The sequence below is a fragment of the Colius striatus genome, chromosome 15 (genome assembly GCF_028858725.1).
Source record: "Colius striatus isolate bColStr4 chromosome 15, bColStr4.1.hap1, whole genome shotgun sequence".
NCBI classification, from domain to species: domain Eukaryota; kingdom Metazoa; phylum Chordata; class Aves; order Coliiformes; family Coliidae; genus Colius; species Colius striatus.
In genome coordinates, this window is record NC_084773.1 from 1,829,951 (window position 1) to 1,856,948 (window position 26,998).

Genomic DNA, 26,998 nt, shown 5'->3' on the forward strand with positions numbered 1-26,998 from the left:
GTTTATAAAACTATTTTAACTGGAAAGTTTCAAGATCTTAGTGTACCTAAAAACCCCACAAATTGATACATTTGCTTTATATTGTAGTGAGTCCCAAACCCTTCTGAGAAGTTTTTAAGCACGTACCCAAGTCCCATTCAAATAAACAGGTGCACAAATGTTTCCTTGAGCAGGACACTGAACTTGATGTTCCCATGATCCTGGAATAAACTGCACATTCTCATTGCTGTCAAGTGCACCCAAGAACGAGCCCTCATAGCTTTTATTTGAATGACTCAGTTCCATAAACTTCTTTTTTTCCTCTCTGTAAATTTTTATTCTGAAATAAAAAGTTCCAGAAGGCCTCTTGGTCCAGGCCTCATGGTACTAATTTTTGCTAATTCTTTTCTAACAAACATGCCTTGATCTCTTTTATGCTCATAGGCATTTCCTTCATTTTAATCCGTATGTCTCCCTTAAATCTCACTTTCCTCACTGTTTACACATTTTGTCACCACTTCTTACATTAGCCAAGGTGTTTCTCATTGCCAGATGCTTTACTACCCAACTTTCCAAGCCAAGATTAAATGTTTTTATGCCTCTGACTGTGATCTTTTTCTAGTTTCTTTCTGTTTTTAAAAATCCTGCTTTTCTAACTGTTGTAGAAAACTTTTTTCCCCCCTCTCATGGATGCAATGTGGTAATTTGTGAGAGCACTGCATGCAGTCCTTCCAAGGGCATGAGTGTTTCATTTGAGGCTCTTTTTTTGCCTTAAATTCTTACAGGTTTGTAGATCTCATCAGATGCAATTCTGATTTGGAAACATTCCAGCAGTTGATTACAGCGGTGATTAGCAATTGGAGAGATGTACCTCTGAGAGGCTGGAGGAGAGGGGCAGAAGCCAAATAAATGCCTTTGGAAATTCAGGGTAACATGGAGCAGACAACCCAAATAGTTCTGGCAAGGATCAGCACAATCCACCCAGGCTTAGTAGATCCATCTTGGTAGATGCAGACAAGCACCTAAGAGAGTAAGGAGGGAGCTCGAGATAAAGAAGGTAAGGAAGTATCAGCTGCAGTCAAAAGTGGAAGGAAGAGATGTGCTAGTCCCAGAATAATGGATCAAGCAGCAGGACTTGAATAAAATATGTAGTAGGGGAGAACAGCTGAACTTGACAAGGCAGAGATGATCACCAGGTTCTCCTGTGAGGCTGCAAAAGGGTTGGGAAACAACTCATCTGTATTATAAAACTACCACTTCAATTGTGATGCAGTGTCCATATAAGTTATCTTTCAATTCATAGTCTAACTATGTTGCCTTTGGCTTTGCATCTTAATAATGAAAACCTACTGGAGGAACATAAAGTTCTTTTGTCTGTTCCCATCTTTTCTGTACTCTGTGCCCAAACTGATTTGTAGGCGATGTTGCATTGTTCAGTGGCCATGTCAAACTTTGACTTGACTTTGAAAGTTTGAATACTTTCATTAAGTTGTCTGTCAGCTCCTACTGACACAAAGAAGTACATAAGCTGCAGTCAGCAGTCTGTTCTTGATTCTCCTATTAGGTGTCAAACAGCAAATCAAATGTGTATGTACTCAGCCTTCTGGAAAAGTATTTAGTGTTTACTAAAGCATAATAGAAGAAATGTTGGCCAGTCGCAACAAAGAGGTGCATGAAGAGCATGAAAAGAGTTCACAGGTGCTTCCCAGGTAACAGTAATCAAAAAACAAAGAAACAAACCATAAAATCAGGTACAGAAACTGTGTAAAATATAGATATAGAAAAAGTCTTGGTTAAAGTAAATTGACTCCCAGAAAGTATATGTGTCAAATGTACCCTCAGAGACCCTTCCCTACACCTACTTAATTTCTTCTTCCTCTGAAAAGTCTACAAATGTTCATCTCTCAAAGACCTCTGTGATAGTGGTACGTAGTCTGTGCTTTTGAACAGCTCTCACCTTTACAAGGCAATCATGTGTTTCTGGAATGACTGGACACAATCCTGAGCCTCGATCTAGAATAGGACAAGAATAGACCTTGGACTTCAGGACATGTTTCACAGTGCTGTCTCAAGGGGATTAAAATGTTAATGTGTCATCTTCTTTATTAGATTCGTTAATAACATGGTAACATAAACCAGTCTGTAATGTCAACCACCTCATCTTTCAGTTTCGTAGTCTACAGACCCTACAAGAGACCTCTGCAGGTCAGTAAGGGAGAAGGGAGCTTCCCTTTGTACATTGAGAGGGGAAATCCAGTTGCTGAAGCCCTCACCTCCACTCATGTATAATCATATATAAACATATATTTTCAGGCATACTGTAGTGTGCAGTTCACACAGAAATACTAGGAGCCTTTACAGCATTTCCATGAGAAGCTGTCTTTCATAGCAATGATTTAAGTATATGGTGGGGTGGTACATTTGATCAGCTCAACAACCTGATCTTCAAAGTGTTTTGCATCATTTGTTTCTAAGTAATACATGTTGGGAGAAATGTGGCAGCGTCACTGAAGGCTGAGGTCATGTCAGAAACTTAGAAATTTTGTTTTAGTAATTTCATCCACAAACCCTGATACACATTTAGTTCATTTGGTAAAAGGCAAATTTATGCATGGAAATCCAGAAGTAAGCTGGCATTGCATGGAATTTCTTCACTCTTCAGATGTGCCCACACCTTAATCAAAGTTAAACCTCAACTAGAACCAATGTTTTATGACAAAAGGATTCAGAAAGTGTTCAGCTATCAATGTTTTCCTGTTTCTTTTGTCCTAGAGAATGCTAACTCATCTGGTTTGGTAGAACAGACTGTCCAGGGAATTTTAACATCATTATAAATGTTAGCATGAGGTATTAGATGGCTGATTGGAGTTCTTATGCTGTGAGTAGAAGCAAGCCTTCACTTGTAAAGAGGACAGGTAATGAATACTTACAATAAAGGAAAATCTCTGGCAGAAAAGATTTAATAATACACAGCTTAGTGGTACTTCCCTAATTGGGAAAAACTGTTCAGGTGAATGTGAAGCAGTCCATTGCATGAGAATCTTATTGAACATACCAGGAAATTCCCCAGTGAAATGAACAAAGATACATAGCCTTCAGTCTGGAAGAGGAGATCAGAAGCTTGCTGGGATTAAAGGTAGCACAAAGCACCATCTGGAGTAATTAATTTCAAGTATCACAGCTAATTATCTTTGAGGAAAAAGTTTGTGTACTTCATTCAGGAAAAAATCTGAGCATTTCAGGGCTGGCATGCATGTAATTAAGCACATTTTAGCTCATCTAGAGTGATAAGCAAAGTCATTATTCAAATCTTTATGAAGTTATCGAATGATTTTTCGTCACTGTGCCCTCCTTGGTCAAGGTACAGTCTATGCAGTCAAATCTGTAGTGTTCCATTCATAGTGTAATGAAACCTCTTAAAGCTTTTTCATGAAATCAAAGGGAATAAGTGTCTCATTTAAACTAAATATTTCTTCTTCTCTTTATTGTACTTTTTTGGAAAGGAAGAAGAGTACAGCTGGTGCTCCCCTGTTCTTTTAAGGAGTAACAATCTATACACCTAGATGTGAAAGCATTTAATCCATAGTAGAAAAGAGAAGAGCTGCCATGATAAAGAATGTTATAACATCCCACTCTTTTCCTGTTGAAAAAGTAATCAAAACCTATAAATACATGTATCTGAGAATATCTGAATTGAAAATAAACTGCAAAATGGGAAAATGAGAAGTAAATTCAGCTAGCTAGAATGGATGTACAATTAGAATGCCAAAACTGTATGTGAGTTTGGTTTTAATTTATCAAGTTGCTTTTTGGAGTGAAAAACATTTGACAAGAGATTATTAAAATTGTAGACACACAGATGAAGTGTCCCAGGAGGAACAGAAGATAAATCATTCCCCCTGGATGTGGGAAATCCGAGTTCTCTGCCTCAGGAAAGTTAAACTTACTCCTCCTATGTGATATTTCATAGCTTAGTTACTAGATTAGATGGTAGTTTAGAGTGATACATGTATATTATCTGTGGTTGATACTACTTTACTGTAAGTAAACAAACATTTGTAAGCAAACAAACATTTGCTGAGTGTACCCTCAGCAAGTTCCCTGATGACACCAAACTGGGAGCACTGGCTGATTCCCCAGAGGCTGTGCTGCCATTCAGCGGGATCTCAACTGGCTTGAGAGCTGGGCAGAGAGGAGCCTCATGAGGCTCAACAAGGACAAGTGCAGAGTCCTGCAGCTGGGAAGGAACAACCCCCTGCACCAGAACAGTGTGGGGGTTGAACTACTGGAGAGCAGCTCTGCAGAGAGAGACCTGAGAGTCCTGGTTGGTTATAAACTGAACATGAGCCAGCAATGTGTCCTCATGGGCAAGAAGCCAAAGGCATCCTGGAGGCATCAAGAAGAGTGTGGGCAGCAGGTCGAGGGAGATTCTTCTCCCCCTCTACTCTGCCCTGGTGAGGCCTCATCTGGAGTCCTGTGTCCAGTTCTGGGCTCCTCAGCTCAAGAGGGAAAGGGAAGTGCTGGAGAGAGGCCAGTGCAGGGCCACCAAGATGATCAGGGGACTGGAGCATCTTTCATATGAGGAAAGGCTGCGGGACCTGGGGCTGTTTAGTCTGGAGAAGAGGAGACTGAGGAGGGATCTTATTAACATTTATAAATATCTAAAGGGTGGGTGTCAGGAGGTTGAGGCAGCACTTTTTTCTATAGTAGATAGTAACAGGACAAGGGGTGATGGGATGAAGCTGGAACACAAAAAGTTCCACTTAAACATAAGAAAAAACTCTTTCAGTGTTTGAGTGAGGGAGCCCTGGCACAGGCTGCCCAGGGAGGGTGTGGAGGCTCCTTCCTTGGAGGGCTTCAAGACCCACCTGGACACGTTCCTGTGTGACCTGATCTAGGTGACCCTGCTTCTGCAGGGGGGTTGGACTGGATGATCTCTAAAGGTCCTTTCCAACTCCTACCATTCTATGATTTACTAGTAGTAATGTGACTTAGAGCTTTCTTACCTCTTGAGCGAACTCCACAACTCCTACAAATCGTGTCAGTTTCTCCCTGTCTTTTACTTGCTTTCAGTGAAAATGAAAAAGAAAATGAGAATCACACAAAATAAAATAATCTGATTGGGTTTTTTAGTGCTTTTCCACAAAGATAGATAAATAGATATATTTTAACATCACAATTGTTTGGCAGAAATAATGTATTTAATAGGCAGTGTTTGTTTCTGGAATTTTGTAATCTTTAATTTGGATCTTGGAAAAGGACAGAAACAAGTAGTAAGTTGTCAGGAATCCTACTCACAAACCACCTTATTTTGGTAGCTGTGCTAATATTTCCTTTCCTTGGGGTCCGTTCTGTACAGCACACCATGCAACTAGGATTTCTGAAACTTTTGGTGAAAACTGTTCATCATTAAGGTATTTTCCACTGGACTTCAAAATCTGAATCTGTGGTTTACCAAACCTAAGTAAACACAACTAAATTAAACAGATTTTCTGTGCCAGCTGGAAATGCAATGCAAAGGGGTTATCTTTTTTTCCTCCCTCCCTTTAAACAGTTTTTACTCTCCCTGCACTCTAAAGTGCATTAACAGAGTAGGTATTTGGTCAAACTGCATTTCAGACAGAGTTCTATTGTTCTTTGCCTCTTTCCTGTTTGTAACCAGCAGATCCCACTATTCAGACTGTTGTGCTAAGTTGTTTATGTCTCATGTTGGCATAATGACAATTAAACACATCACAGGCATGTACAAGCCAGAGCTTTGGAGTCTTGAAACAATAGTGGTCTTCTGATTGCCAAAGTCATCTTGCTCCCTTAGAAACCTCACTTGTTAAGCCAGGGCTTCAAGAGTGATTTAGTTTTTGAGCTCTTACAACACAAGAGTTGATCTGTTTGCTGAAGAGAAAGAACAGCCTCGAAATACATTTTTCTTTATTAAAGAAGTCTTTGTCCTTTTGTGTTTAAATGCCATTTTGCTTTCTTTGTTAAGTTACTGAAGTCTAGTGTATAGGTTGACAGGGTGTGTGGGAGAGAGAGTCCAGAAAGAAAACATTAATAGAAAGGACAGTAACATGTAGCTGTTTATATTGTCAGCATCTTTGTTGATTGACCATCCTTCCACTGCCTCCATGTGGCTATGGTTCATGGCTAGAGCCTAGGAACTTTAAATAATCTTGTTTGTTCTTCACATGACTTGTTATATATGATAATTATTGCTTTTCTCTCTTTGCCACTTTTGCAAAGTTCCCTTTCCATGAGGTGCCAGATGTTGCATTAATGTGAAATGTCTGAACTTTAGATAAAGGTCTTAGAAAATACAAAATGATAGTGATTTCATTATAATGACTTCACCAAATCAGCTTAAAATGTATAGACTGCTGTGTCTGAACAATGTGTTCCACTTTCTGTACACGTGAAGACTTAACTCTTAAACATATTGTTCTGTGTTGCTCTGTTCATAAAGCCATAGATCAGGTGGATTAAAAAGGGTGTGCAGTGAGAGGGGAGGAGAGAGAAAGCATAGAATGCCTGTGTGTGTTTGCTGAGTTTCTGGAACACAGAAGATGAGAAGCAAAATGACATCATGAGATCATTTTGGCAGAATGTGGTTTCTCTCTTCAACTTTTTCTTTTGTTTTGCTTTGTTTTACAGTTTGCCCACCTGGTGTCTGTCTACAAAACTTTGGGTCCAGAGAAGTTCCCTTTAATCGAGCAAACATTCTATCCAAATCACAAGGAAATGGTACGTGCAAATACCAATACTAAATTTGCTTACTGTCTCTGTAAAGCAGGAGCTGTAATCACACAACTCATTTCCCACATTTACTGTCTCTTTAAGAAGCTGTTTTAGAAGCTTTTAGGGGGATGAGACTGGGTGACCACTTGAAAGCATTATGATGGTTAACTGGAAGGTTTTCAGATGTCAAAGTAGTCATTTTTCAGCTAACCAACTTCAGATCTTGAAGAGATTAAAGGCTTATGAAGGCATTGAACAAGTATTACAGTGCAAGAGTTATTTTTATGGTTGGTTTCCAGTCTAGTCCTTTATGATACGAGCAAAGTGTTTATTAGCTTTGTAGATGATGCACAAGGTAATGTGCCTGTCAGCGTAGAAGTTTGAACTCATCTAAAATGAGGGTGGTTATGACTTGTGAGCTTCATGGATCTGAGCTGAGATTGATTCCCAATCCTTTCCAGACACAAATGCATTCATAAAAATAACACATAGAGCCTTTACTCATGACCTGTCTTATGCTGCAGATGTTTTTTCTTACTTTTCTTACGGTTTCCAAACAGAAATTCTTTCCTGAGAATATTTTTCTGGAGGAAATATTTTCAGCACTGAGAGAAACTGGGAGATGGCTCTTTGCTGATTGAACAGACTGGCAGAGAAGCATCCATTATTTTTAGAACATAAGCCATGTGTCACACAGCTGTGACTCAAGTACCGCTGCAAGGTCATGATAGATATGTTAGTTAGCTGTTTATGTAATACCCCTGAGCTGTAATCACTGTGTGCCTCTGGCTAACACTTCCCTATCATAGGTGGCATCTGAGGTAAGGTTCAGTGACAGCAGTTGACTAAGGTTTCTTCTGAAGTCTTTCTTCTCCCTCGTCTGCCTCATCTTCTGTTAATAAACACAGTGTGGTGCAGTTCTGCCGTAGTTTTGGTGCGTTGCAAACATGGCAGGATGGCTCTTCATACTGCTTTCCCAGTTCTCTCTGGTTTCTTTGGACTACTAGCTCACAGATGTTTCCACTTCTCATGTTACATATGACATTTCTGAAACGAGCTTTCACTACAGTTATGTATTTAGTAGATTTGCTACACACACGTTTTGTAGAGCCAAAGGAGAAAGATACTGATCTGGAGCAGCACATCTAAGTCTTGCCCAAGACAAGGGAATGGAAAGGAATTTTGTTGATGGATTTGTCAGGAAAGCACAAAACTTTATAATGTATTTAATTTTTTATGCAAAAGAAGTATTTTATGCTTTGGACATTCTTTCATAACAGGTGGAGAAGCAGAAGCACAGCTCATATTTTGCAAGATGCTTTTTAAATTGATAATAAGTGTTATGTCTCTCTGTTTCCCAGAGAATGTCCACAATTAAAACTGGTTTATAATTTCCTTCATGCAATTTATTGTTTTTCCTTCATTACTCTATCAGTTATTACTTAGGCTCCCCCAGGAAGCAATCCTGGCACCAAGCCTGTCAGAGTTCAAGGAGCATCTGGACGATGCTCTTAGTCGTATGGTTTAGTTTTAGGTAGTCCTGTGAGGAGCAGGGAGTTGGACTCAATGATCCTGATGGGTTCTTTCCAACTTGAGAGGTTCTATGATGTTGTTGAAAAAGCAGGTCTTTTTAATGCATTGCTACATTGCAGTACATGGAAATAAAGAAAACATCATTTGATTTGGGGTCAGGAATTACTGCACTAGCTTTTAGTTCTTACATAGTATGAGCCTGTAGAGGGTCTTCCAATTTAATTGCAAACTGATGTCTTGAACAACTGGTTGAATTCAAATTCACAAATAGAGCACAAACAAGACGTGTGCACGTGTTTATAAGGCATACAACAACGATTTGAGTGGGTTTTCCCTCTCCCATTCCTCTACATTGATCATTAACATATGAACTAATAAGGTATTGGTCTTCTGTTTGAATTCTGAATGTTATTGTTCTCCACAGCTGAGTAATTTTTTTACACATCTCTATGTAATGAACGTTAACCTAGAGAGATGAATGCATTTCACTATTGCATTGCCATACATGGTTTAGAGGTGCTGTAATAAGTGATTGTCACGAAACTCGTTCAGGGTTTCTTTTACCTTCTGAAGAAATCACTTGGACCTGCATGGCTTGACAAATGATCAGGCAAGATGGTACAAGATAATATTTTACTCAAATTTCTAGCATGTGTGTAAATGTGGATCTCAGAGTCTTCTAGTTGATGGATTGGAATCCTATCATGCCATTGGAACTGTGATGGTTTTTAAATATTGCTTTTTAACAGCTGGCCTCTTCTGCTACATTTTTTACAGAATTTGGTATTTACAGTTTAAAATGATTTTTTGTGGTTGCTCTCGTGTTCATCTGTTACTATTCATAACCTAGAGAGCTCTCCCTTCCCTCCATTGCAAAGCAGTGAGCTGAGTTTTCAGCTGAGCATGCCAGAGGTATGGTTGGGCTTCTGCTTCTTTCACTTCTTTCACACACGATCACTTGTACAAAGTCTTTAGACAGCAATAAAAGGTAAATAAACAAAAAATGCCATTCTTTTGTGTAAAAATGGAACTGCTTTAATGAAACACTTTTTGAAACAGAAACATTCATCTCAGACTGATTAAAACTGTACAAAACACCGTAAGGCTTTTTGAACTCGTTGCTAGTTGAGTCATTTCTACAGCCTTTCCCTCAGTAATTAGTTCCCCTTATTTCACTACATTCCCACCTCTCTCTCTGTTCTCTGCCATGAAAAAAAAACCCAAGTGGCTTTTTCAACATAATTGTTGGACAGTTTAATTAAAACTTAACTGGAATGTTGAGAAAAAGCCAGCAATATGCAAGGTGGTGTTTTTTCCACAGTTCACCTGAAAGGTCTCTCTTCTCTATTCTTTTCCCTACTCTTACTATAAGTCATGTGAGTCTTTTTCACATCAACAAATATTGTAGCAGGCTATATTTCTGCTCTAATCTTTTGTATAACATATACACAGTTTCAAGGATTAAAATGAAAATGCAAAAATAATCTGCTGTTGATAATAGCTCAATGCCACTGCAGTGAAAATCTTGATAGGGAAATACCATGTTTGGAATGCCACGTTGTAGTTAATCCTTCCCATAATCTTTTTCAGTGCTGAATCTCAGGGAGAATAAAGACTGATTCTGAGAGGGGTTTTTTTGTAAAGCTTTTCTTGCCATATTTATTGATGTGAGGAAAAACCAAAATCTTTGTACCATCAGCTGTGGGAAGTTCGATCAGATTGATGCTCAGACAGAGATCAACGTAGACAGCCAGCCATTAATTTTCAAACACCTCATTTGGAATATTTTATGGCAGGTGAAATAGAAAATGGTTTTTTTTAAACTAATTATGTTACACAATTCATATTGCAGTTTGTTCATAAATATTGAAGAACACATTTGTTTTTACAAGGTACATAAAGAAGGCAATCTGGGCTGGGTTAGCTGACTTGAAGGACTAATTACTATAAAATAAATATTAACAGAACTATGTTGAATTAAAAAGCAGAAAATATCTGCTGCAGAGTGCTACTGAAAAGACACCATTACATCAAAATGAGTTTGGAAACAAGTGCTGCACAGTACATGTACTGAATATTAATTAGCCACATGCTTGATTCAGACTGTGTGGTTATTAAGCTCTTGCAAGCCTGTCTAGGAATTGTTTTGGTTTGACATAAGGAAATAAGGCCTGATTTTCAACTCTTTTCTGGAAATTGGTAGTAGAAGTGCACAGCCCTGACAGTAAATAGCATTGCCAACATAGTCTCTGAAATATCAGTACCTTTTTGGAAGAATTATAGCCTTTTAATTTCATTTCTGTAAGTAACCATGACAAGTCTAGAGTCCAAATCAGTGTTAGGTACTTTTTTGTCTTTTGCAAAGCATCAAACAAGCTAGGCTTTATATTTGGTAACACAAATATATGGTGTTTTAATACAGCATTGTAAAATAAAACAGCAAAACTGATTTACAGTAAAGACAAAATGAAACATTGGCTGCTAAGGGACATGTATTCCTCAAAGGAATAATGGTGTGCTTTCCTGTTGGCCTTGCACCATTTGCACTTCCTTGGAATGGCATCAATTTAACAACAAAAAAAGTAAATATTCTCACAAGCATGTTTTCAAAACTGTCCTTGAAACATGGATTCATGAATTGTCAAAAGAAGCATTAGAAACATCAACAGAATATGTCACAAAATAATTTATACATGGGTTTTTTTGCAAGAATACACTATGTATCCAGCACTATATAGCTTAGATTATTAGAAGATATATAGGTCATGCTGAATATTGTCTTAACTACTGCTTAACTGAACTGGAGTTAGAGATGCCTATACACTTAAAGATGTGCATATCTTTTTTGCTAGCTTTAATCCCAATGATTTTGTAAGGACTCTGTAGCAAACAGACTAAATGAACTATTTGGAAAACTGGGCCCTTGAACCAATAGACAGTGACAGCTTTGATTCCTAGTGAGCCCACAGGCTGGAACTGTCACACTGGGGTTGGCAGGAATGAGTTGAATGTGTTAAATAGATCTGAGCCAATGAGAGCAGAACAGTCTATATCTCTGCCTGTTGATCTCAATGCTCATATGAGGAACACTTGAGAGTAATTTCTAGCCGAAATTGGAATGAAGTGAAAGAAACCCAGTGGGGGAAATTGGACAGTAAAATATGTCCAAAATGGCAGCTATAACAGATTCAGATCCCGTGTGACAGTTCTCATCCAGTTTTGAGCATACAAGCAGATGGACAACTGTCTAAACTTTGGCATTTACTGAAAACATTTCTTAAGCTTCACCACTGTGAATTGAATTACTTTTGTAAACTGAAATATGTGTGAGATTTATGAACTGACTGCAGTAGTCGGTAACTAAAGTTAAGACACTAAAAAACTAGAGGGCAAAATACTCGGCAGCACTTCTCTAATATGAGTTCATGAGTAACCAAATTCATTGTAACAGAGGTCCAGGAGTATTCATGACTGAGAGATCATTAGTGAAAATGTACACTATTAAATACAATCAGATGGTTGAGAGCTTTTTAGAAACCACTTGCAGTATAAGTTAGGGGTTTCTGAAGCCAAGGCTTTTAACAGTGCTGAAATGCAGTGCACTACTCACATGTACAGAGAGGCATTATCAAGTACTGCAGCTACCATGATGATGGTCATGGATTCTGTAAGTATAAGCAGTTTTAGCCTGCTGTTATTTGTGTTGGGTTCATGAAATGCTGAAGCATGAGAACATCTGGCTTTTCTTTCAACAAGGTATAGCTGATCCACAGGAATATTGAGTTAGGTAGGAGGATTTTGATTATCAAGGCTGTTTTTTAACTTAGTTATCAATGAAAGCTACAACTCTGTAGGTAAAGAACACTGTGACATGAGAAACATACAGAATATGGAGCACAGATTGTTTTAATCACTGAAGTGTTCAACTTGTTTCAACAGATAAGGAAATACAGGGATTTTTGATTCTCTTTTTAATAGCACGTTGTTATAATACTTTACATATACACTGTACAATAATTCTTTTGTATCAGAAGACTTACATACAGAAAAAAATAGTTCTATAAAACATTCTGTAGTTCATCATAAAGATTTGGAGTAACACATGGGACTCTCTTAATCTGCAAGTTAACAGAGAGGACAAACTTCTGGCAATTCTTTTGTTCATGTACATTCGTATTGGTAAAAGGGAATCGTTGTGCCTTAGAGGACACAGAGGAGCGCTGTCAGCTTGAGCCTCTCTGTACCAAACACACCTTGACAGAGTAGCTACCTCCACATTTGTTGCTCATCTTGCATGAGCACCAATTCCACAGACTCATACTTTAGCCATATGGGACAATTTGTTTTTGCTTCTAAGCAACAGATATATTAGACCATGGCAGTTCAAAGCTGGGAGCGTGCAGTGTTTGATGGAATTAGACTGCGAGGCTTTTTAGGAATCAATCACTTTAAGGTTCACTGATATCAATAAACTCTTTCTCTGGGGGAGGGCCACCTCGGTACCAGCTGCAAGTGCCGTCGCTTCTCTTGATACAGGCGTAGTGCTTGGCTTGGTGCCCATAGAGCTTTCTCTCTATCAGCCAGTCTGTCCAGAGGCACTCGTTTGGTGCAGTGATTGAACAGGGCACCATGTAGCAGGTAGTGATCTAAACATGAAATAGTACATTAATTCAGTATGTGTTCTTTAAAATTGCAGTTATTCTCACATCATCCAAAATAGATGATGTCTAAGGGAAGAGTAAGGTGGGATCCCCCACTAGACGGTGTTTCTTTCTGTACTTACTTTGCAGCCACAGCCCATTTGATATCTCTGATTAAGACTCTTCTTTTGAGACAAGGATAAGTCGTCCCATGGTTCGATGTAGTTGCATAAATGGATGAAGACTTTGCCATCACTTAAAATTTGGCCTACAATGTGGAAAATGAGACAGATGAGGCAAGCAAATAAAAGTGTTCCCTAAGTAGTGAAATAAATTGGAAGAATACCTGAAGTTTTTCACTAATTGCCCCAAATTAGCCAAATTTCAATGAATATAATTAAAACCAAGAGAACTGTTCTGCTGATTGCATGCTGGATAAATGTAAAATGTTTAGCAGGGATGTTTTTCCAAAGGTGCTGATAATCTGCCAGCAAAGGATAGGTGCAAATGCAGTGGTACATTAACTAGAATTCAGGACTCTGTAGAACAATCTGTAAGAAATCAGAAGTCCATTTCTGCATACATGTAGACATGTGTTGTCTCATGAAGCATGTTTGCACTCCTGGGAAAATCAGTGCTGCTGGTTTGACACAAATGATAATGGCACATTTTCTATTTATAAATTGCACAGTTGCTGACCTTGACCTCCTTTGAAAATGCTTTAAGATTGTTGGATGAAGGATGAAAAACACGTAAGATCACAAAGGAATTACAGCTTTACACCACTTGTACATTTCATTGTGTTTGTATTATTTAGTATATAAATATGTTAATTTTTAACAGGGGATGGAATATTTTTGCAAAGTCAACCTAAGCAGTTTTACAGGTACATTAGTTCTATTACGTTTTACCTGTCAAAAGATACTGTTTTTTGTTGTTAGCTTCTAGTTTCACCCCACAGAGTGATGAATCAAAAGGGGTATAGACATACTGGACATCCTTGAGCTTTTCAAATCCTTTAAACATCTGAAAATTATGGGAAACAGAAAGTCAGTACATGAAAACAGACACAAAAAAACCTGTTCCAAGCAACAGCTGAAAGAAATGTTATGGTGAATCTCATTTAAAAATGGCTCTAAAGTCTGAAGTTAAATGAGAAAATACCAACAATTAGAGCCCTTTTCACTGAATGAAATGTGTCCATTATTTTTGGAAGGAAATTAGATCTTTTGTTTTAATAATGTTTTTTTCAGTGTCTTTCTCTTCAATTTATTTTCTTCTCAGAAGCTTTCTCTTCAATTGATATTCTAGTGGCATCTTCCATGTAAGGAGTAATGGAGAGACAGCATCCATCTCCAATAAGGGACTACAGCCTTGTAAGACAGAAAACATTCTCAATAGATTAATATGGGAAATTTGATCTTGATGAGTGTAATGGGGTGTATCTTCAAGGACATGAACATACTAAGAAAATGAGCGTTGTTTTTATATTTGGTCTTTAAAACAAGCAACTCTTCCACATCCAGAATTTTGCCTAATGTGATCTCCTCAAATTACTGTTAGAAAATGGTAATGAACTCAAATGGTTTGGGACCAAAGGCTGTGGAGTGTTCAGACCTGTGGAGTGTTCAGACTGGCTGCTCCTTACGTTTCCAACTATGAAAACAATTCTTAGCTAAGTCTTTGAAAGATCAAAACAAACTTAGTTGTGTCCAAATGCGAGAAGGAACCCTGAGATGGTAATCAAGCTCAGAATGCCTGTCGTCACCTAATATGACATAAGTGCAACTCCCCCCACTCTGGGGGCCCCGTTTAGTGACATCATGCTGTGTGTTGACAGCTGTGGACGATGGCGAGGCCCCGGCTCCCACGGGCAGGCGCAGCTGGCTGTGCTGCAAAATGCATTCCTGTTACTCAAGATCTCTCAGGAGATTTGAACAGTACAGGCCCTTAGAAAATACACTGTAATATTTGTGGGATAAATAATGGTAATAAAAAAAGCTAAAGTGTTTGTCATTGGGCTTCTGATCCAAAAGTATTAGATGTGAATTTGAAATACTTAGTAGGAAAAAAACCAAGCACAGCAAAACAAACACCAAAGCAGAATCTTGTGCAACACAGCAGTGAAAATCATGGAAAATATACCTAAGGGTAATGAAAATGTGTCTAATTTTATGAGATAAAGGAGGGCTGCTATGTCAGCCTGGCACAGCTCTCAGAGAGATGGCCAAACAAGGAACCGGGACCAGGCTGTCCGTGTGCTGCGGAGAACCTGCCTGATGTCCAACCCTATGCTTGAGTGGGAACCCCAGGCCCTGCCTGCTCCTACCCAGAGCTGTTTGATTCCTGCCATGTTTACAACTTGAATGCCCTGCTTATGCCATGCCTTAATCTGCCTTATTCAGGGGGTGGATGTAAGGACGCGAACCATGCAAGTACCCTCTGATTTGAGATCTCTCCCCATTCAGAAACTTGTGGTTGGGCTACAATGTATAGTAGGGGACAACTTTTCATCATTATTTCATCAATTGATCTAAGTTAACTTAAGAGGCATTATGCAGACAACACAAATTGATTAAACTATTAAATAAAGATAAACATCTGTGGGGACTGTAACAGAGATCTAGTTAACATTTAAATGATGTGCTCTTCATTCTGTTGCGGTTTTTTTGGCTTCTTGTTCAGGTCTGATTTTAAATTGCAGCCAAGTTTTAACCTAGATATTTGTTAAAGCATTTCTTAGGATAATAACCTGTGATTTAACTCAGTAAATCGTGTTTGATCTTCTCAATCATATTTTCTCATCTCCTAACTTGTGGATACTTTCTCTGTGAAGCAATAAGATGGCTTGATTGGATTCTGCATTGTGGTATGATCCATTTACATTTCAGGTTTTGGTAGGATGTTATTGAGGTAGGAAAATAGGATGAGGACTTGGGAGAATAGAGAAATGTGAACCTGATACTAAAATCTAGATTGACACTGTCCCTGTCCTTCTCAGTCACATAACTCAGACCAGTACACAGCCATTGCTTTAAGGTTTTAGAACACTTTTTGGTTTTAAACAATCTGTATTACTTGTCTCAGGCATATTTTGGTGATCATTTAGAAATATCTAAAGGGTGGGTGTCAGGAGGTTGGGGCAGCACTTTTTCCTATAGTAGATAGTAACAGGACACGGGGTGATGGGATGAAGCTGGAACACAAAAAGTTCCACTTAAACATAAGAAAAAACTCTTTCAGTGTTTCAGTGAGGGAGCCCTGGCACAGGCTGCCCAGAGGGGTTGTGGAGGCTCCTTCCTTGGAGGTCTTCAAGACCCATCTGGACATGTTCCTGTGTGAGCTGATCTAGGTGACCCTGCTTCTGCAGGGGGGTTGGACTGGATGATCTCTAAAGGTCCCTTCCAACCCCCACCATTCTATGATTCCATGATATTTTCATTATACCTGCATTTTTCTTTATCCTCTAAGCCTTTTCAACTATAGATGGCTTATTTTCTTAGCTTTAGATAGTGGCAAATATCTAGCTGTTAAACTGGATGCATCAGTGCAAAGTGTAGATACCATTGTGTTTAGCTTATATGCCACCTCATGTTCTCGCTGCGAGGAGACCCCACCCTCTTGTAAAACAAATCTGATCCTTTCAGAATGTTTCCCTCCATGCTGCTTGTGTGGAAAATACTTAGCAGTTCTGCTTGTACTAGTTTAATTTGGTAAATTGTGTTTATTTCACATATGACAACGATATCTTGGACCTTACTCTACTACTCTGATAATATAGGACAAAGTGTCACAAAAACAAATGGCCCTGGTTTCATATTTAGCTGGCTTCTCAGAGTAAGTATAATGACCATGTCAATACTGATAATATTATGAAGACAATTGCATATAAATCATGTGTTTTCTTCTCTCCTTAGTTTAATGCTGGAAATATTGCAATAGAAGTAAATAACAGTAATTGAAAAAACATGTGGCTCTTCACATGCCAACTCACATATATATAAAATGGATAACACCCATCATTATTCTTTTTTGTTTCTGAAAAGGAATAACAAAATCAGATTTAACATCTCTGACCAAGAAATGCCAGTGTTTTAATGCTAAGCCTAATGCATTGGATTTCAAATAACACATACCATTTTTATAATAGGAGTAGCCTAAACCAGCCACCCTAACGTGTGTCAGCACAGAGAGCAACAGAAAGAGAAACAGCAGCATTTGGTTGAATTCAGTTGTCACGAGGTGTAACCTTTGTAGGTTCTGTGTTTCTTTTCCAAGAGGGCAGAATTGCTTGAGGGAAGTGTGAATATGTGTGTGCCTTAAAATATACTCTCTAAAACTACTGCTGAGTTGTTGATCATGTTTGGGGTAGATAAAGCTCAAAAGAGATGATTAGTGAGTTTATTCTTACTTTCTATGTAATATAAAGCAAATGATTATCATATTCCCCAATCCTTTAAATGTTTACGTGCAGGGTTAGCCAGAAACATGTGATCAGTGTCATCTGGTGTTAAAAGGACTGTTGAGGTCTAGTCAACCAAATTCTCGGTTATTTGGGAAATGGTGTTACACAAATGAGGTCACTGGTCCACGAGGCTCAGTTTGAAGGTCCCTGGCAAGCTGTTTCTGTGATGTTGGTAGCCACTTAGTGCTGCTCAGAGGTGGCCAAATCTGACCAATGGTATGCAATATGTTATTTTTCATTCAAGTGTTCACAAACATGAGCTATTTAAAATTCCTCACTCTTTTTGCTGTTGCAGCTTGATGTAGAATTTACAGTGCTATCCATACCACTTTCCTATTAAAATCCTGTTAATTTCAAAGTGAATATTTCTCAGTAATTGTTCAGTATTATTTTTACCCATATGCCACCTCGGAATTAGACACACATTAGAATGTAACAGGTTACATCACTCTTTGTCCATTCTTGTATTATTTACCAGGCATAGACAAAGATGTCTTTATCATAGAATCATAGAATGGTAGGGGTTGGAAGAGACCTTTAGAGATCATCTAGTCCAACCCCGCTGCAGTGCTCAGGGAGTCTACCAGCCATCCCACAAAAGGTTTGCAGTTTACAGAAGCTCCTGTTCCCTCACCCACTGTACCATAGAGATTTCAAGCAAAAATCCTTCTATTGGGTTTGTCAGAGACACAGCTGAGCAGTCTGTAAGCCAGGGTGGAAGCCTCAGCTGCTGCCTCTTCTATTCTCTCTTCTAGCCAGAAGAATTTGAAAGGCTGGGACTATGATGATCCATTTGTTTTCAGCCTAAGCTTAACCTAAGTATGTAATGATGTAGAGCATCTTTTATTAAAAAGGATTCTCTCTGGTTTGACCAGTCCTAACTGAGTTGCCTTCTGAAGCTTAGAGGAATTGAAGAAAGATGTCTTATTGGTGCCTGAGTTTTGAATAGGCCTCCACTTAGGAAAATTTGGAAGAAACTCCAAAGCAGCTCCAATATAGGAATGTATTTCTGAGGTTTTAGTGTGCTGTGACTGAAGAGCTGGATTGTAGACTGAAAATAATAACACAGACTAGACTTAAAGTGCTAATGGGAGGAAAGAGAATTGCTCTTACATACTTGTATCTATAAGGAAACATTTGGAAATATCCTCAGTAGTTTAAGAAGACAGTGGCAGCTGGTGATGAGGTTTGGGGGTTGTTTTAACAAGGTAAAAAAAGTATTGGCTTGCTGAAATTGCTATAAAACCTTAACACAAGTCAGGTGTGATAAATATCCTTGTGAATATTTTGAGATGTTATTGTTTAACCACAGATTTTTCTTAGTAAAACTCCTATGAGGTGATCTACTGAGACTATTTGAAGGATTGTTTTGTTTTCTAAAGTGTGTTGCTGTTCACAATGATCTACTTAACTGCTGCCAGTAATAAGTCAATACAAATAATGCAAAACAATAATCTATGCAAAGTGAGAGAGAAAACCACCTTAAACAACCAAACCAACCAAACAAATATCCCCTCAAATGCACACTAACACATTTGAATTGAAGGAGACTACCTGTCTTTTGTGTATTCCAGAACCAGGTAGATCATGATCGTTTTTTCCATCAGTGAGGGTTTGATGGGGACTTGAATGGGATCATGATATGTCCTCTTAAAGTACAGTTATCTCCTTATTGAAGCTGAATGACTAAAGGAAAAATCCTGTGGGATACTGAGTGAATGTATTTTTAGGTGCTCCCACTTTTTTTGTTTGCTTTCCTAGACAACATTGATACAAATTGATACTTATTTATATGAGTATCAGGACTCCTGTTTCTGCAGATATCCCTGTTTACTTATGAACAAACATCATTGCAAGTTCAGATGGAAATACTTTCTTGTGTTTATAAAGTTTGCATCATCCCATCAGAGAGTTGCAATATCATTATGCAACAGCAAATGTATTGCACAGCATTCACAGATTGGAGCATCTTATGAGGAAAGGCTATGGGATCTAGAGTTGTTTAGTCTGGAGAAGAGGAGCCTGAGGGGGAACCTCATTAATACTTACAAATATTTAAAAGGTGTTTGTCAAGGGGATGTGACAGAACAAGTCATGGACAAAAGATGAAACACAAAAAGTTCCACTTAAGGAAAAACTATTTCAGTGTGAGGGAGCCCTGGCCCAGGCTGCCCAGGGAGGTTATGGAGGCTCCTTCTCAGGAGATCATCAAAACTCACCTGGTCACGTTCCTGTGTGACCTGATCTAGATATGACCTGTTTTAGCAGGGGTTTGGACTGGATGATCTCTAAAGATCCCTTCCAACCCCACCATTCTGTGATTGTATGAAGGACATTTTCATAAAGCAATTGTGGGTCTAAGCATGGAAGCGGCTGATGCCTTTTCCAGCTTAAAGCATTTTAGGGCTAAATTGTAGCCATATATATAAGTTATCAGCATTGAACTTGAAAATAGCTAAGTGATTCCATGTACCTTTATTTGTTTGATTTCATACCGGATCATTTTGTGGGTATCACGAGGATCATCACTGGCAGGAACCACCTTTTCGCTGGATATTTTTGCTCGGATCACTGTAACAGAGAAAAAGATTTCAAAGCAAATAGGCATGTACCTAATTTTATAAACAATAGTGACAAAGACATTGAGAGATTTTAGTACTGTGTTTACACTTTAGCTGGGAGTAGATTTCAAGGTTTGTTACCGTAAGAACAAAGTGGGCTGCCTATGATACAGATCTGAATTTCCATGAGTCTGGAAATCTGGATTAAGTTACCACTCAGTTTTGACAGAAACTGTCCATCAAAATCTCTGAAAGGTTTGAATCCCACACGATTTTCTAGAACACCTGTCATTATAATCTGTGAGGAAAGGAAAGGGACACTTCTATTAATGACAGAAGAATATTTGATTAACTAAATAGACTTGAATTTTACACTCTGAAAGACTGTGCCAGACAGGATTAAAACATCCACTTTATGCATGAATTAAAAAAACCAGGAAGAGTCTTTCATTCACTTTTCTGAGCCTGGAGATTTTGCTTTCACATTAACACGTCTCTAGTTGTGTTAACCTGTATAAATTCATGACTCTCACTTTTGACACATTTAGGTTTTTTCCTGTTCTTTAAACAAGGAAAGTATGAGACTTTATGAACTAAGAAATAGCTTCTTTTCCTGGCTGTTTGAGGCATCTCTCTTGTATATTCCTTTTAAAATATACCAGGACTCTTAGGCATGGAGTAGTAACAGGATACTAAGCACGTGATATATGACCAAAATTTCTCTGGGGACCTATATCCCTCAAAAAGTCTTGAGAGACCTGTTTTTGCTCTGTCCTGGATGGCTGCTATTACAGCTCTGCTGCAGATGTAATACTTGTTAGAACAAACAATCTATATCTGTGTGGAGAGATACTGGCAAAGGCTGGAGCAATCAGCAGTCAAGCCCCACTTCAACTGAAATTCTGATTCACAACTGGGCAGAGGTGGATCTCTGCAAAGGCATCTGCATCTGACAGTGTGATAGAGACCAGAAATATTCCTCAGTATAAGGGAAACTCTCAGACACCTTTTCTATGTCTGTTTTATTTTTCATGACTAAAGGAAATGTTCTATCCAAAGGAGTATGAAGCAGGCATGATGTTTCATAGAACAAGTTAGGTTAGAAGGAGCCTCTGGAGGTCCAGTCCAGCTTCTTGCTTAACTTGAATCAGATGCTCAGGGCTGTGTCCAGCTGAGTTTTGAGTATCTCTGAGGATGGAGAGAGATTCTGCATCCTCCTTCATCCCTGGTTTGACCACTCTTACAGTGAAATCCTCAGACTTTCTGTCACTGCAACAAAATATTAAGCTGCTGTGGAAGAAAATCTTTTGGCATAAAAAACTTTATTTTCCAAAAAAAAAAAACCCATCTCTTTGCTAGGTTGTCATCTAAACATCATATGAAAAGGAGTAAGAGACCCAGATTGTCATTTTCCTCACAGCCAAACAGAGGTCAGTCCTATCTAATAATGGTTAATTCTCATTTCCTCCCTTACTAGCAGAGCAAAGTAGATGTAATAATCAACATGATGCAGGCAACTGCAGCTTCAAAGCTTGAATCCTCTGTCTTTTGGTACACAACACCCTCCTCCCAAGCCATTTAAACTCTTTTAAAGGAGCATTTTAGACTTATGGGTTGGATTGGAAAGAAAACATTCTTTTAAGTATGAACAGCAAATTCCTCATTTCAAATAGTAAGTGACAGCATCTCTTTAATCATCACCAGATGTGTTGTGTTCCCACAAATTAACAGTACTTCTTAAGTGCTTTGATCTAATTCCAGATAAAAAAGTGGTATGGGTTGTGTGTGCCATACTGCTGGAAAGGTCAAATTAGAATCATGTTGGTTTGTTTTCTGTTGCTTTCCTTTGCATCATTACTTCCTAAAAAAAAGGCTTATCTCATTAGAAAGTTCATTCAATATAGAAGGTAAAGGGTGGGAAAACAGTTAGGAGCCAGCACCATTATCTTCTTAATATCATAGCTTGTTTTATATGCAGGAACTCTTTTCATGCCTGCACAATGCAAACATTTGTAGGATAATTAAAACTACTTTTCCCCTTGTGTTTAATGGTGAAACACGAGTCATTTTCATATTGGTGTTAAGTTCTGCTTGTTGGAATCCAAGGGGAATGTTATGGATGATCAATGATAACTCAAAGGTCCTCCAAGGCTGAAAGTATCACATTTTAGGGGTTGTCATTAAGACATCTTTTTCTGGGTGTGTAGAAGAAAATGAAAACAATCTTTATGTTGTGTATGTTTCATTCATGTGTTTGTTTAAGAGAAAAGCTTCCAGATGGCAAAGACCAAAATGAGATTTATTTGTGTGTTTATTTACAACAAGAAAGTTTTGTTGTTACAGGACATCTAAATCTTTAGTTATTTGTATTTTCTGTTCTCCTGAATTCAGATTCAAATGCACACAGATCTCTTCAGCCCTTTTAATCCCTCTTGGCTTTCTTTTTCTATGCTTTAATATCTTTTTCTTTCAATCAGTGTCGTCTAGCTGTCTCCTAAAACCTCTTATTCATGTGGTTGCTTCTGTTTTTAACCACAAGCACTTCCTGATGTAGCATTCCTGGGCCTGGCCATCTCCCTGTCCTCACTCGTGGTTCAGGGTGGTTAGGACTCAGGATTCCTCCTAGTCTGCATATCTTTCCAAAGAAATGGTTTCAAGTATTACCATGGCTTGGCTTCTCCTCTGTTTGACTGAGAACAGCCTCTGCTTGTTTAGTGTAATAATGTCATATTGTCTGTCTGACAGTTATTGGTTCCTTATGAGGAATCTACATGTATGAAGTACATATGCAGAGCCTTCATTCTCTAATGCCAGTAATTCAGTCAGCCTCAAATTTGTTCTGCATTAAAAGTACCTACTGTTTTACAAAAGACTTTCACTCTAGTGTTTCAGTAGTAGGATGTAGCATGTCTGCACAACTCCTGTTTTGGAACTCATGGTCCTCTTACATTTTGTAGATGAAGATTGTCTCAGGTAACTGAGCTGAATGGAAGTTAATGTGACTAAAGCCATGCAAGTGGCAGGTAGAGCCTCAGGACAGAAATCACACAGGCAGTTATTGGCTCCCACAGTTATGCTGAGCCTGTAGTGTCGAGCTGCCCTTCTCTGAGCAACTGCTGCTTTGATTACTGTTATTACAGTGGATTGCAGTGTATTTATTTAGTAAATCACCTTAGAGATTGGACATTCAGTATTAGAAACATCTTAAGAATAGTTCTATTCCTTCTTTCCTATATAATAGTGAACATTGCTATATCCACAAGAGATAGTTTTGAACTGAGTAAAGGGCAGAATAAACTTGGTATGACATGGGATGTATTTGTGTTTGTCCAGTCAGGAGAGAAGTGTTGGGCTTTATAAAATACAAAAGTGTTTCTGTACAATAAGGGAAGACAGTTAGATATGGACTGCATCTTTCCCAAAGTGGGGAGATTTCTCTCTGAAACTGGCTACACTAATTATTTACCTGTAAATTAACTGTACCATCATCTTGTGTATCAGTGGTATTTATGATCATGAGGAACTGCTTAATCTCTGGGCGTGTTTAAGAGAAATCCCCTGCCACTTGAATAGCTTTTCCACACTACAGTGACATACACAATGGAATGTGTTCATCTTTTTCACAGGAGACACAGGACTGAGCAGTTTGCTGAAGGCCTCAACCCAAATCATAGCTGTAGGTGGAATCAGAATAAAGTAAATTCTTTCATTTTGGCCACAGAAATCCCTGTGTTCCCTCAATGTAGTGTCTTGTTACACTCTGGGTTATTTCTAAGACATTAACAAAGGGAAAACTAGTGAAGAGTTACTCTCATTGATAGGAGTTAGTATTATTCAATGATATATTCTTTACCATACTATTTTATATGGTGTCATTGTACTTACACATGTTTCAAGGTGTTGTTATTTAGCCTTTTTCATTAACCTATTGGCCACAGTGCTACTGTTTGAAGACAGGCAAATTCACAAAAGTAATCAACTTTATTACTCCTTCAAAAAGGAGAACAAATTGGAGTTTACTGTCCTGCTTAACTTTATTATCTTAAGGAATAGGAGGTAAGGGAGAAGGTAAAACCTGATGAATAAATGAGATATTTTTTCAATAGTATCTGTTAAATATCAGCAACTGTATAGTGAAAAATCCTTCCATGGAAGACATTTAACACACTAATGGCCATAGGAACAAGAAATCACAACTGCTTATGTGCAGTCTTATTTTAAATAAGGTCTTCAAGACCCACCTGGACATATTCCTATGCAACCTGATCTAGGTGAACCTGCTTCTGCAGGGGAGTTGGGCTAGATGATCTCTAAAGGTCCCTTCCAACCCACCATTCTGTGATTCTATGAAATATATAAACCTATAAATAAATAAAATCATGTATAACATTTGAAGCTGGATGGATAGGGAGAGAGGCATGTGGAGCTTTGAAGATCCCTTTTGTTGTCTGTTGGGGCTCTAAAAACACTCAAGCTACCTCCTGAATAAAGTTGTCCGGTGTATTATGATGACAGTACTGTGAGAAATATAGACTACTGTTAAACTGTTGTTGGGTTTAGTTCAGTGGTTTTGTTCTTGAGGTATAATTTCTATCAGAAGAAAAATAATTCACATCTTCCAGAACTGAGAGATGTATAGATTAATGTCATGATAGTTGCAGCCACTTTGAAATATTAGCTGCACTGGACTTTTCATTGCATCAGTGAGAAGCTGTGTAATACCCGTGAGTTGTATTTGAATACATTTTGGATGAGGGAGTTGCACCTTGAAGCAAAACTCCTTAGTTAATGAGCTCTAATCTTTCAGTGATAGATGGGTTAATGAACAGAAGGGCAAGAGAGTCTAGAATGGGATACCTTGGCTGCTTTTTGTTAAAAATGAGAGCTAAACCCTGTCCTTCAGCCTTGCAATAGATTCTGAGGTCTGTGAACAAAGAAATGTGGTTCTGTATGCAGAGGAAGCCATAGTGCTGGGGCTGAGCCAGCTGTTGTATTCCTGTTTTGCCCTGGGATTCAACCCCTTTCATGTACTTCTAAGGCCACCTGCAGATTTTGGAAGCAATGCCTCCATCATTGACCCCACACCCTACTGCAAAGTCAAGTCACTGGTTTCTTCTCCCTCCTTTCTGCTGAATGGTCTTACTGCTTGGGGTAGGTTAACCTTCATTCAGAAAATAAGAGGAGTGATTGCTTACATGTCCAGATAAATAGATCCCTTTTTAGGTCAGAACTAAGAGTAGTGACATCCTTCAAGTAGCCACCTTGAGGAAGAATCTGTGTTTCAGTTGCAGCCTCCACTTCAGGCTAAATCAACATCATAGCTATCTAAATAGAAATGTAATCTTTATCCCTTTTAAGCAGTCTTTCTCTTCAGAAATCAGGGAACTTTGTTTTGTGTCACACAAGTTTATAATCAGAGTCAGCTTTGCTACAAAAACCTCGAAGTGAGACTTGCGAAACCACGTTGATGAGAAAAGAAAGATCTAAGTTACAACTAAGTTAGGAATAAGGTTGTGATAGTGACTCATGCATCTTTTTTCTTTGTTTGATTGGCTCAGTTAAGCCATTTTATTTAATTACCTAATATATGTGGGGTGATTTTTGAACTCTTATTTCTACTTGTCTCTTTAACATCCGACACTCAAGTCGAGCTGTTGCCAGATGGCATTGCTCTTGTGGGGACAAGGAACCAGTGGCACAAGGAGAGAGATCTGCATCCCAAATGAACAGGTAGAAGAAAGCATCAGCACATGCAAAAATAGAAAACAGAAGTGTTTATCTGAAGGGACATATCAGTCAGAGTTGTCAGTGTGACACAAAGCAGAACTCTGGATGTATAATATGTATGTCCATCATTTTGAAGGTGCCTGTATTCAAATGAACTTTTGGATATAAAAATGTGTCCTATCACTAAAATGAAAACATTCACATATACAGGATGCAGATGTTTCTTCTCACCCTTCTAGTGTAAGAAAGAACTTCTATCTGAACTTTGTTTTCCTCTTTGGGGTACAGTAGCTGCATAAATGTCTAGTTCCTGGAGAAATAGCACAGTGACAAGTGCAGGAGCCCCAACCACAGACACCTTCACTTTATTCAAAATCTAGTGTTTCAATTCAAAATGTCTTCTTGTCCAAAAGTTTCTATTTTTGAGGGGGAGGAGCCTGTATAAAGACTCTTTAATCTCAAAAGAGATTAAGGAAAGAGGTTTGCTTTTCTAGGTGTTGCCTCATTACAAACACTTTTGTGAGACCCAGTGTTACATATATCCAAAGAAAGTAAATACTACTACTACAGAAATTGCAGTAATTCTTAGTCAATTGCCTTTGTGTCTGCATGTCAGCAGTTCTGTTCTAATCATAAGTACTAAAAATATGGCTGGAGGGTGACAGTGGGTCTAGTCTGCCTCAGGTTTACATGCCTTAAAGCATTTATCAAAGGAACATTCAGGAATATAGAGTCCAAGTTGTTTGTTTGAAGCTATAAGGGTCAAGTTTCTAGGTTCAGCCAGCTAAAACACTTTGCCCTGGGTAAACCCAGAAACAACTGAAATGGGTCTGGGCTTTGCAGGCCAGATATGGTTGCTGTATGAGATGGCTTTTTCTGTCCTGTAATGATATCCTTCTATTACTTCCAGGCACATATTTTTATTCTGAGGTCTCAACTCTTCATTCTGAATAGTGAGAGAGGAAAGGCTTCTTAGGAAACATTTGTGAAAGTGTAGTTGTATGCTTTTGTATTTATGGTTGTTTTTGTAGCTGTGAAATGGGGGTTATCATAGAATCATAGAATCAATGAATGGTAGGGGTTGGAAGAGACCTTTAGAGATCCAGTCCAACCCCCCTACAGAAGCAGGTTCATCTAGATCAGGTCACATAGGAACATGTCCAGGTGGGTCTTGAAGACCTCCAAGGAAGGAGCCTCCACAACCAATTATCTTCCTATTTAGCAGAATGTATCAAATGTGTAGTAAATCCAGAGTTACCTTGGTGGTAATTCTTACCAATGCTAATCCAACTTTACACCAACTGGTAGAAATAAGCATAGACTCTTCATTTAAATTGACTCTAAAATACTCTCTTAATGTG

At 38.5% G+C, this 26,998-nt stretch overlaps 2 protein-coding genes across 2 annotated transcripts in view; one reads left to right on the forward strand and one right to left on the reverse strand.

Moving 5' to 3' along the window:
* SYN2 (synapsin II) overlaps window positions 1-26,998 on the forward strand; it is a 194,097-nt gene that overhangs the window by 89,831 nt on the left and 77,268 nt on the right. Inside the window, exon 5 of the mRNA XM_062008103.1 lies at window positions 6,628-6,717. Coding sequence (XP_061864087.1) covers window positions 6,628-6,717 — 90 coding nt within the window. The remainder of the gene's footprint in view (window positions 1-6,627; window positions 6,718-26,998) is intronic.
* Window positions 9,283-26,998, reverse strand: part of TIMP4 (TIMP metallopeptidase inhibitor 4) — a 29,984-nt gene continuing 12,268 nt past the window's right edge. The window contains exons 2-5 of the mRNA XM_010208643.2: window positions 19,823-19,920; window positions 13,796-13,910; window positions 13,028-13,152; window positions 9,283-12,890 (exon numbers count right to left, since the gene is read on the reverse strand). Coding sequence (XP_010206945.1) covers window positions 12,693-12,890; window positions 13,028-13,152; window positions 13,796-13,910; window positions 19,823-19,920 — 536 coding nt within the window. The 3' untranslated portion in view covers window positions 9,283-12,692. The remainder of the gene's footprint in view (window positions 12,891-13,027; window positions 13,153-13,795; window positions 13,911-19,822; window positions 19,921-26,998) is intronic.